Raw genomic sequence first — 12,201 nt, forward strand, 5'->3', positions numbered from 1 at the left:
CCCACATGGGGCTCAATCTCACCAGTCTGAGATTAAGACCTGAGCTGAAACCAAGAGCTGGATGCTTAACTGACTGTAACCCCAAACTCAATGTTCTTTACCAGATGTGCACCCATCTCCAACCCCTAGCTTGTAGGTAGCCAGGGAAAGTGATACAGCACAGGTAAGACTTCATCTGGCTTGGAAGGCACCCACTAGCTAGACCCTTGACATACAAACATGTTTTCTCACCTGAAAAACCTAGATAGATCTGTTTTTTAATTTCTGTAGTAGTTGGCCATATTTGCCTAAATTTAAAAAATGATCAAGCATTAAAGAATCATGCTAAGACCAGACTCTAGGCAAAATGGTTACTTCTATCTGTCCCCACACGGCATCTTGATTATCGACATTCATTCAACATACACCACTATGTGAGGCACAGCCAGGGCTCTGTGACATAAGCAGTACAGAAAGCCAACCTCTAGCTCTCCATGTAGCTTACATTCTAGTGTGGAAACAAACGTCAGGTGTGTTAAGTTCCATGAAGAAAAATAAAGCAGGATAAGGGAAACTGATTGAAGGAAGGCCATTTTTACCAAGATAATTAAGGAAGACACTTCCCTAAAGAGGTAACAGTGGAGAAGAGACTTATACAAAATGAAGAGGCCATGTTGGTTTTTAAGGGAAGCGTGGGGCTGGCAGAAGGAAAAGTAAGTTTTATAAAGGCCTTGAGGTGGAAGCATGCCTGTGTTTTAGAGTTTGAGGAACACCAGGGAAGCTGGGGTGGCCAGAGCACAGTGAAGGAGGAAAAGAGCAGGCGGATGACTTAGGGCCCTTGCTGTCCTATTTGAGAACCTGGGCTTTTACTTTCACTGTAGCACAGGAGGGTTGAGAACAACAGTATCTTACACAATCAGGGACATTTTAAAAGTAAATTTACACCAAAATTCCTACAAAAGTAACGATGAGTTTCTGAGCTATTCAGGAGGAAAAACAATTTCATGTACTGTTTTGCCTTACTTACTGTAACGGTCGCTGCCTTACTGTATGCCACGTAACCCTCAGGACTCTCTACCAGGTATACCACACCACTGTCCGTGCCCACTATGGTCACCGAGTTCTGAGCACTGCTAAAAAGATTAAGTTAAAGTGAAACTAAAGGTAAGGACAACCTTGGGGAAAAAAATTAAATGGTTTTAATACATTTAGTATTTGGCATGCACTATTTATTTTTAAAGTCTCTGCTATATTAGCACACCTGAAAATAGCTACTTACATAAAATCAGTTTACCATCTTTCAACACATACCTGCTTTTGACCTGAATCTTAACAAAATGTTCATCACGCCAAATTTTGCTAAGTAGAAATGCACGGAATTGATTCTCAATGAAAAAAGCAAGGCTTTCATCTTTTTGAGATCCCGCCTCACGAGGGACATACGTCTTTTCATTCAGCTGCCTAGAGGAAAAACCATCACTGTTAAATGAACTGAAATTTAATTTAAAATAAACAGTGAACTCAAATATCAAGCAAATTGTTTTAAAAGCATAACTCAAGGGCGCCTGGGTGGCTCAGTGGGTTAAAACCTCTGCCTTTGGCTCAGGTCATGATCTCAGGGTCCTGGGATCGAGCCCCGAAACAGGCTGTCTGCTTGGCGGGGAGCCTGCTTCCTTCTCCCTCTCTGCCTACTTGTGATCTTTCTGTCAAATAAATAAATAAAATCTTTAAAAAAATAAAATAAAATAAAAATAAAAGCATAACTCAATACTAGTCATAGCTAAATAGATTAACTGGGACCCAAATTTCTGGATTGACTAAAAGGCAAACTTGGGGGGAAAAAAAATGGCCAAATATCTGAAGGTATTTAGGTCTTCAGCTTGTTAAAACCTCTTTATCCAAGTAAAGTGGTCCTTCAAGAGCTCCATCCTAAGGGGGTTCCTCTTTAGGGTAGCTTTAGGGGAAATGAGTAATTTCCAAGAAATCTGTTGTAAGCAAAATGATAGATAGTGTTACTGTTGGTACAGCTTTAATCTTCACCTACTTTGAAGCAAAACTACTGCTTGTTCTGGTCTCCTATGTCTCATTGTCAATATATGTATATCATATAGATTCTCTTTTGTAAACTACACTCTCATTTGATCTATAAGGCCTGGTATATAGTATACACTAAAGTATTCACTAGATGAAGTAAAAATGCCAAGATTCCTAACCTAAGATTAAGAGAATTACTGTATCTCTGAAAGTGCAGGAAGCCAGCTAAAAGGTAAAGGATGAATATATCCTTTACACAGAGTTAGATAAGTTTCTAAGGAAGATCTTAAAATCCAAAGGACAGGAACCTTAAGGACCCTTCTTAAGGTATGGATTAATGAGAACCAGAAGAAATCAAGGAGTACTAAAGACATGATATGTCTCTGTATCAAGTCAGGCAGTCAAATTAGTCCTGATCTCAAAAATAAAGGCTACTTACTGATACCCTTGTGGATAGTAGCAAAGCACAGACTTATAAGGGGTTAAGATGCAAAATCAAAGCAGAAGAGAGTCTGACACAGGGAAGTGACTATAAAGAGAGCCAGATAACAAAAAGATCAAAGACCTAGGAATTTTTTTTTAAAGGAAAAGGGAGTGTCCTCACAAAAGTTCTTTTTCCCATCTGAGGGTTTGAATTCCTTACTAATTGCTTTTCCTCCAGCTGAACACAGGGGGAGGCCTGCCCTAACTCTAAGGCTTTCCTCCAGACTATCTCATTTGTTTTGTTGAACTGTTCTGAGTAATTGGTATTTGTTTAAATACTGAGATTAAAAGTAGCTCCAGCTTACCTCATGGTGGTGAGGAACTCTGTGTTATGCAGTCTCTCTAACAACTTTTCTTTGAGGTCTGCCCAAAATAAGCGAGAAGGTGTTTCAGGGAAGTACTCTTCTGTTTCTGAAGGTTCTGTTCCCTCTGGAGACAGAGACTCCGTTCCTGATGGTCTCTCACATTCAGCTTTTGGTTCCACACGCTTACAATAGCCCAAGTAGCCAATCATAAATCCTACGGATAAAGTTTCACAGCTGAACTCAGAATTTCCTTTATAATATATTCCTATAGGAACTGTTAATATTTTCAGCTAAGCCTTGAAAATACAGGTTTATTCAAACTCTAAGCAAACAGTTTGAAAGTAAATAATAACATCTCAGTTTTATATGTTTTAAACCAGTCAATCTAATAAATCATTCAGTTGACTCTTGAACAATGTTGGGGGTGGTTTTAGGGTGTAAACCCCCACAGTGAAAAATCTGCATATAACTTTTGACTCTCCAAAAAACGTTAATTACTAATAGCATATTGTTGCCCAGAAGCCTTATAATGACATAATCAATTAACACGTATTTTGTACATATACATGTTACATACATGCATACATACGTGAATACAATATATTCTTACAACAATACCTATCTTTTTTTAACTTTTTCAGTATTTCTAGGCTATGCAGTTGGTAAATTCTTTCAAATTGTCACAAATCTCCAAAAAAAATTTTTCCAATATATTCATTGAAAAAAAATCTGCATGTGAGTGTACCTACACAGTTCAAGCCCATGTTGTTCAAGAGTCAAATGTGTAAGAACTTTAAATAGTTACTTCTCGATTTTTTTTCATTTAAGTAATCTCCACACCCAACATAAGGCTTGAACTTATCACTCCAAAATCAAGTCACATGCTTTACTGAGCCAGCCACATGTCCCTAAATAATTACCTTTTTAAGACATCGGTAACTTTTCTTCCCAGAAGCCTTCCTTAAATCCTTAGGGCAAGCTTGTATGCTACAAATATTCTGTGTGTATTTCTAGTATAACACTGGCACAGTTCAATGCAACCCCCCACACAAGGCTCAAATCAATTTGAGCTTGAATCTAATAACACGCTTACAATCTCAGTCATCGTTGTATTCCTAGTGCCTAGCATAATGGCACATAAAAAGGTACAAAATATATGTTTGCTTAGCTGAATTAACAGACTTCCTATAGTCAGTGACAAGGAACATTTAAGTTTAGAATGGCAACTCTTACCAATCAAGAAAAAGAGGACTACAGCAATAGTCCCATAGCAGATAAATCCATTCAACCTTTTTGGTTTTGTGACACTGGCATGATTACCCCTCACGTTACTATCAACATTTTCTTCTTCATCTGCAGCTAGTTTCATCTCCACATGACTGTTATCACCATCTACTTGCCGTGCCAGACTAAACCGGGTATAGGACAATGGTTCTCCACCAAACTGAAGATTTGAAAAAAGAGGGGAAAAAAGCATTATGAAAAAGAAAGGGAAGAGGAACATTTACAAAAAGTTTGGTTAGGTACTATACTTATTATTGGGCCATTATTGGGACTTGCTATATATTCTTAAGGAAAAAGAAGTTCCTCTTTCAAAGGAACATTCTTCCCTATGCCCTGTTCTGTCCATGGCAGATGAGGGCTAGATCACACACTGGCCTTTATCTCATTCAGCCTTTTCATTCGGGGTGTCTGTTATGTATGTCTAACATAGGTATACATGTTATACAGTGCTTTCTTCAGTTCCTCTTATCTACTTGGCTGTCCCCCTCGCACCACACCCAAAAAATATCCTGAAAGTTCTTAAAGGAATTTTCAAGTAAGTTCACTCTACTCAAGACTGAATATACCCTTCCTTTGTGGGAACAGTTAGTGCTCAAGACCACCACTTCAAGATAAATACTTTATGATACCTTTGGATATGACTTCATGATTACTGGGTAAGAGTCATTCTTGTATACTTCATATTCTCACAAACTGGTAAAAGAAACACAACTTAAAATATCTTACCAAGCTAGAGAACGCTGATCTGGCTTGATCCATCATTCTGAGCTGCCACACAGAAAAGCCTAGTATTAAAACAGAAAATTAATGGGAGATAGATACCACCGTATTATTATACATCAAATTTACTTTTAAATATATTATCACCTTTCTAGAAAGGGTCTTTAACAAAGACATTTAGTTTATAGGACAACTAAATTTAGTGTAATCCTTGATTAGATCCTGAATTGAGGTGGGGAGGGGGGGGAAAGTGACATACTATATCATTGGGAGAAATAAATCTAAATACAGACTATATACTGGATAACAATACTGTTATCAGTGTTAGATTTGGAGAGTACAATAATGGTATTCTGTTTTTGGAGGAGAAAGCCCTTGTTTTTAGAAAACTAATACTGAAGATTTTAAGAATGAAGTATTAGGGAGCCTGGCTGGCTCAGTTGGAAGAGCAAGCAACTCTTGATCTCAGGGTTGTGAGTTCAAGACCTATGTTAGATGTAAAAATTACTAAAATAATAAAAATAAACTTAAGAATGAAGTATCATAATGTCTATTTTTATTTTATTTTTTAAAGATTTTATTTACTTATTTGATAGAGAGAAAAAGCACACAAGCAGGCAGAGCAGTAGAGGGAGAGGGAGAAGCAGGTTTCCCACTGAGCAGGGACCTCAACCCAGAGCTCAATCCCAGGACCCTGGGATCCTGGCCTGAGCCGAAGCCAGATGCTCAACTATCTGAACCACCCAGATACCCCACATCATAACTTGTACAATTGACTCTGGAACAGTTCAGTTTTAAAAAGTGTTAAGAAATAAAGCAAATGTGGCAACTATTAGCAACTGGTGAATCAGAGTAAAGGGTACATGGATATATACTGTACTGTTCAATTTTTCCTGTAAGCTTGAAAATTTTCAAACTTAAAAATGTTGGGGGGGGGGTGCCTGGGTGGCTCAGTGGGTTAGGCCGCTGCCTTTGGCTCAGGTCGTGGTCTCAGGGTCCTGGGATCAAGTCCCGCGTCGGGTTCTCTGCTCAGCGGGGAGCCTGCTTCCCTCTCTCTCTCTGCCTGCCTCTCTGCCTGCTTGTGGTCTCTGTCAAATAAATAAATAAAATCTTTAAAAAGAAAATGTGGGGGGGGGGGGCACTTGGGTGGCTCAGTGGGTAAAGCACCTGACTCCTGGTTTCAGCTCAGGTCATGATCTTAGGGTCATGTGACTGAGCCCCATGGCAGGATCTACTACGCTCTGCAGAGAGTCCTCTGCAGAGAGTCCGCTTGAGATTCTCTGCCTCTCCCTCTGCTCCTCACCTCCCCACCAAAAGTAAATAAGTAAATCTTAAAAAGCGTGTGGGAAAAATCAGTTAGATGTTAAGTAGATTTAAGTAGCTGAATTTAGTAGTCAAAAGAACAAATACAAAAGGCAACAGACTAGCACCTGGGCGGGGGGGCTAAAGCAGAATTAAGCCAAGAATGGTCATGCTACAAAGACCCATAACAAAGCATTTGCAATAAAAATGACCAAAACCCTGATCCTTCTGATTAGATTAACAGTTCTTACACATTATCTAGCAGATCATTGATGGAAAAAGAATAAACAAAAAAAGAAAAACACAGTATAGACAAAGAAGCCAATTATCTGTGGTATTAAGTGTCTTGTTCAAGGCTGAAAACTGATCATCTAAAACTGAAGTTCAATGGGTTACTGGGTTATAAAAATTGTGTTCTCATCTCCAGAAATTTAAAAAATTAATCTTAACCCTTGAATCACTATATTGTATGCCTAAAACTAATATATATGGTATGTCCACTATACATCAGTGTATCAATTAAAATAAATTTTAAAATAATTCAATGACAACCAGTTTAGGGGTTTTTTTTAGTTTTTTCCCCCCCAGTAATCTCTACAGCCAACATGGGGCTTGAACTTACACCCACCCTGAGGGTCAAGAGTTACATGCTCTACCAACTGACTTAGCCAACCATGCCCCCTGACAGCCACTTCAAGAGTAAAAAACACCTCCTTAACCAAGAGAATCCTATATTAAGTTACAGTACAGGTATTAACTGAAATCTGGATTTTCTAATTAATTTGGTTTTACTCCAACTAGGTGTTTGAAAATATTATGTTGAAATAAATAAAATGGTCACTTAATTCATACTATCTATTTTAAGGCCTTTCCTATATTATAATTACACTTAAAGCACATTTAACACCCACATACCACAAAGCAAACTGTGAGATATATGAAGATTGTAAAAGACATTATATAAACTGGCATTAGAAAAGTCTCCTATCAAAACCTATGGACAACAACAAAAATTTAAAGACCTTAAAGACCAGAGCTAAGAAGTATGAGATCGTTTTCTAAGAAGCAGTCTCTTGCCCTATCTGGTACAAAAAGTTTATCACTATCACTGCACCAGAACGGTACAAACCCAATCACTAAAACCAGAACTAGAAGACTCCACCCTGAACCAATTTTAATCACCCTTTTCTAGGAAAGAGCAGCTTTCAAGTTTAATATCCTTCTGAACCAGTCACTCAAGGTTTCTAGTTTTAAATTAATTTTCAGACTAAAGGAACAACACTTTTAAATAAATGATCCAAGTAAAGGATTTAAATAAACGATGAGATTAAGTGATTCCAAGTCTGCATAAACAAAGATATTAATAGAATATGTAATTATTTTATATAATTAAAATCTAAACACATTTTTATTGAAAAAACAGTATTTCTGTTTCAATACCGAGACATAAAATATTATAACATAAAAGAAATAAAGTTGGAGGAAAAACTCTGACCTAGGCAATTGCCATTTTAATCTCGTAATTTAACCCCACATCTATGAAGAATACAATTAATTGTAGATATCTATAAATTATTCCTTAAGTTTTATATATAACAAATTTGAATCATTCTTTCAAAATGACCTCACACACAGTAAAGCTCTGTATGTAAGAGAGCCCCTTAATAAATTTTCTTCCAATTGACATCACTCTTATTTATGTGCTCTAAAAGCATGGGAGAAACTTTCCATACCAGTTATAACTGTCTATAAGCAGGTAGTTATGTTCAAAGACAGCATCTCAACACCAAACAACGTTTATACGGCTTATTTCAAGATATCACCACTGCTGATAATTTGTAACAAGAGACAAACCAAACATCACCTTGATTTTTATACATATTAGCACCTTGTATATATTTAGTGCTCTCAGATAACTGGAAAACCTATTCAGTTTCTCACATTAATAATGAAAATTAAGGTAAGTAAAACAGAGCCCGTTCATGTTTGGGAACATGAAATGGAAGGAGGATCTGAAATGTCTTCTAATTGAGCCATGGGATAGAACACAGGAGGTAGGCAAAGGTACTAGCTAGACTACAGTCCTAAATTTTATAATTCAAATCATTTTATTCCTACTTTCTGGAAGTATGGCATTGATTTTTATTTAATTTTTTAAAATACAGTACACTTTGAGGTCTTAAGCTACTTTGGGGTGTCACAAAACCAAGAGTCTGTACACAATACATATAGCTAAGTAGGGCCGAGCGGATCATGTACCAAAATACACTGTCATCTATGTCTAAGATACCCAAGGCTGCTACTCCATTTTACCTGAAATAACAATAAGCCACTTTTTTGTTAATACTGACAAGCTCAATTCCACTTGGAAAATGGACCACAGTTTCAAGTCCTTAGAGTTCACATAAAAAAATATCCTCTACCTCTACCTGTTTCTGAGGCTCTGTTCTAGAGGACGACTTCACTACCTAATAACTACTGTCCTCTACTTTCTCCAAAATGGGACAGAATCCAGATCCTGCCTCTACTAACATTCTTCCTTTGTTCTTGTTTGACTCTTCCTGACTCAGTTCAGGGAACATCTTTTTGGAGCCTTCTCTGATTTCCTTGCCCTACACTTAATACAGAATGTATGAAGTATAAGGGACGCCTGGTGGCTCAGTCAGTTAAGTATCTGCCTTTGGCTCAGGTCACAATCTCAAGGTCCACGGATCAAGTCCCCCATCTAGCTCCCTGCTCAGCAGGAAGTCTGCTTCTCTCTCTACCTCCTCCCCTTGGCTTGTGTTCTCTCTTGGCTTGTGTTCTCTTTTGCTCATGCTGTCTCTTCTCAAGTAAATAAATAAAATCTTTAAAAATAAGGAATTTACAAGGAATAATTAAGAATAAAGATATCATATTTCTTAACAGTAGTGGGACATGTTTAATGTATATGAAGTTCATTTTTCTTATCATTTGGAAATTACATAGAGAATATAATGAAAACCTCATTCTTCTCCCATCCCTGTGCAATCTTCTCCCATCCCTGGCACTTTTCTGGTTTATCCTGGAATCACTAGGCAAAGCATGAATAGGGAGATTTTAAAAAGCAGGAAAACTTTAGGGGCGCCTGGTGGCTCAGTCAGTTGGGCCTCTGACACTTGGTTTTGGCTAAGGTCATGACCTCAGAGTCCCGGGATTGCAAAGAACATCCAGCAGTGGATCTCTTGACCTCTGCGAAAGAGCTGGCTTGAGATTCTCTCCTCCTTCTCCCTCTGCCCCTGCCCCACTCATGTGCATTCTTTCTCAAATAAATAAAATCTTTAAAGAAAAAAAAGGCAGAAAAACTTTAAAGGTTACCTGGTAGGGCTCCAAGTTCTTAAGCAATTGATTATGGATACCCATTTTGCAAACTGTTTCCCTACTCATTTGCAGGGGAAAATGAAAGGCTACATGAATACAAAACTTCTGCGGAGCCCTCAGGACACATAACTGTGTCCACCTAGTATGACTTGTAAAGAGATGGTCAAAATCTTTCCTAGCATTAAGGGTCTAAAATGAAAGGGCTATGAAGTGCCTGGGGGGTGGCTCAGTCACCTGGGCGGCTGAGTCTTAGTTTCAGCTCAGGTCATAATCTCAGGGTGGTGAAATCCAGCCAAGAACAGACTCGGCACTCAGCCGGAAGTTGCTTGAAAATTCTCTCCCCCTCTGCCCCTCCCCTCAAATAAATCTTTTCAAAAAATACAAAAATGAAAAGGCCCTGGCAGAAAACAAGAAGAATCTTCATTCCCATTCAGCTTTCTGTAAAAAGACTGCCCTACTCAAAGGTAGGACCGCTTGAAGTCATTGCTATCTACCTGTACGGTGTTTATCTTAGAGCACACAAGCAGCACAGAGAAGAGCTCCAAAATGTCTCACTTAACTAGCTTTCACTGTTGTCTGATTCAAGTTCCACCAGGAACCATGCTCCATTATAGATAAGTACATTACCAGAGGCAAGTAACAGCCACCAACTTAGGGCAGTTAGTGGAGTTACTGTCTCTACCCAACAATCTTCAGCATAGGCTAATTTCACAACCATTACTTCCCAAAAACATTCCATTAAAGTTCAAGGGTGCTATGCTATATAAACCTTTAGAAAATATTTCATTATCAATGAAATGTTTTAAATTCTAGATCTTCTTGTGAAGTATATTGAGTTTATTATAATCCGAAAAGGAGAAAAAAAAGCCCAGCAGGGCCAACAAGTACTGTAGAGTTTTGCAACAGAAAACACCTTCTGAAAATCACCCTAAATGTCTTTGTCAATAAGGTAAAATCCCCCAGCTCAGCAGCAACTGAATAAGCATCTAGTATTCCAACTCGTATCTAAAGCCTAGAATAAAGGTATCAGGTATCCAAATACTTTTTAAGAGGACAACTATTTCCTACTTCAATTCTCTTATCCAACCTCCCAGAAAAAAAAGCAGAAGCAGTTAAGTTCCCTGGTCTACCCAAGGTCGCTGAAAGCAAAGGAAAAATGTTCACCAAAGAGCCAAGTCACAAAACATTTTCTTACTCACCCTACCCGCTACTACCTTAGAAAGCCATCCACCAGAAACAGTAATACAATGGATGTCTAAGGCATATCAATGTAACACAGCCTTTTATCCTATCACTAATTTCCTGAAAGCAAAAGCCAATTCCAATCCCAACAGCTTTCCCTTAGGCTCCAGACCACAGCTTCACAAACCAGAAGTCATCCCTACGTCTCCCACCTTCCAACAAGGAGAGCCTAGCAATCACAATATTCTTTCAGTCAATACCCGCGGGGTTCAGGCGGCTTCTGCCTGGGCAACACTGAGAACCCATACACATGGCCAGCGGCAACGCTAGAAGATCAGGGTGTACCAGGGTTCACACTCAGGGCTTACAGAAACTCCCATCAAATTCCCAGGACACACTCGTAACCGAGTCGAGGACAGCTCTGACTCTTTCAGCAGTGAGACCAGGGCCCGAGTAGGCCCTGGGAACGAAGGGCTACAAGCTCAAGGTCACCCATGCACCCCGACAGCAGTTCCCCGAGGACACTTCTCGGAGCAGCCACGTGCTCTCAGCAGAGCGGGTCGCCGCTGCAGCAGCGTGACTCGCACGCCCGCGGCCTAAGGCTGTCCCACGAGGTCCCGCATCTTTTAAGGACGAGCCAGGGAGGACAAGGAATCCGGGTGGCCCGAGGAACCGGAAGCAGAATGGCGGGGCTCAGAGCTACAGTAGGTACCCCTCATCTCGCCCTCCACGGAAAAACCATTTGCCGCTCCGTGACCGAGACAAGGCGCAGGAAGGCAAAGAGGACAGTCTTTCGCCCAATGGCTCCAGCTCGCTGCACCTGCAGCCGGCTCCCCGCGCCGCCGCGGCCCCTTCCTGACCCGCACGCGGAGCCCGCTCCATCCCCCTCGCCCCTCTCAGAAGCCGCCGCAGCCTCCCCGCGTCCCCTGCGGCTCCCGGACACTGCTGGACAGCACCCAGAGGGCCGCCGCGGAGTCCGCTCGGACCAGCCCTGCAGGCTGAGGAGAGGCCCGGAGGGCAGGCAGTGTTCTAGCATCGGCGCGACACTCACACGGACACCCCCTCCGGCCGCTACCTCCACAGCCGCCACAGGCTGAAGCTGACGCTCTCTGGGGGACGTTCGCCCCCAACCGGCTGTTTATAGCTTGGCTCCACCCTCTTCCAACCCCCCACCCCGGCTTTGCGTCACTTCCTGTCTCACGTACACCCAAGAGGTGCCCGGGCTGTGGACTGCCTGGGGCGAGCGGTGCGCACGCACCGGGACGCGGCCCCTCGGCTAGTGTGCGAGGCGGGGCGGGGAGGGGCGGAGCGTGGTCGGACAGAAAAGGCGCCAAGACTGCAGGTGCCGGGAGGAGCGGTGGGATCCGCTTACTGGCGTCTCTTTTACTCGCCGCGTTCTGCTGCGGCACGCGCGGGCTGCAGCTCTGCTCGGTGGATCCAGCAATCTAACCTTGACCGACCTCCAGGCCCTGCAGTGCAAAGGCAGATGGTGTTGGCGTTCACTCCTAAATGCTGGATACACACGCGGAAATAATTCCTTAAAGTGTATGTTCTTGTTGAAATATTAGGGAGC

General features: G+C 41.0%; 1 protein-coding gene across 2 annotated transcripts in view; it reads right to left on the reverse strand.

The window, feature by feature from the left end:
- The window catches only part of TFRC (transferrin receptor), a 28,513-nt gene extending 16,688 nt beyond the window's left edge, over nt 1–11,825 (reverse strand). The window contains exons 1-6 of one of the 2 annotated variants that reach the window (XM_059391180.1): nt 11,680–11,825; nt 4,812–4,870; nt 4,035–4,245; nt 2,802–3,015; nt 1,291–1,440; nt 1,007–1,109 (exon numbers count right to left, since the gene is read on the reverse strand). In XM_059391180.1, the coding sequence (XP_059247163.1) occupies nt 1,007–1,109; nt 1,291–1,440; nt 2,802–3,015; nt 4,035–4,245; nt 4,812–4,847 (714 nt within the window). In that variant the 5' untranslated portion in view covers nt 4,848–4,870; nt 11,680–11,825. Of the gene's footprint in view, nt 1–1,006; nt 1,113–1,290; nt 1,441–2,801; nt 3,016–4,034; nt 4,246–4,811; nt 4,871–11,679 lie in introns of both variants that reach the window. The other variant, XM_059391179.1, reaches the window with a different exon arrangement.
- Between the last annotated feature and the right edge of the window lie 376 nt (nt 11,826–12,201).

Source organism: Mustela nigripes, chromosome 2 (assembly GCF_022355385.1).
Source record: "Mustela nigripes isolate SB6536 chromosome 2, MUSNIG.SB6536, whole genome shotgun sequence".
Classification (NCBI taxonomy): Eukaryota; Metazoa; Chordata; class Mammalia; order Carnivora; family Mustelidae; genus Mustela; species Mustela nigripes.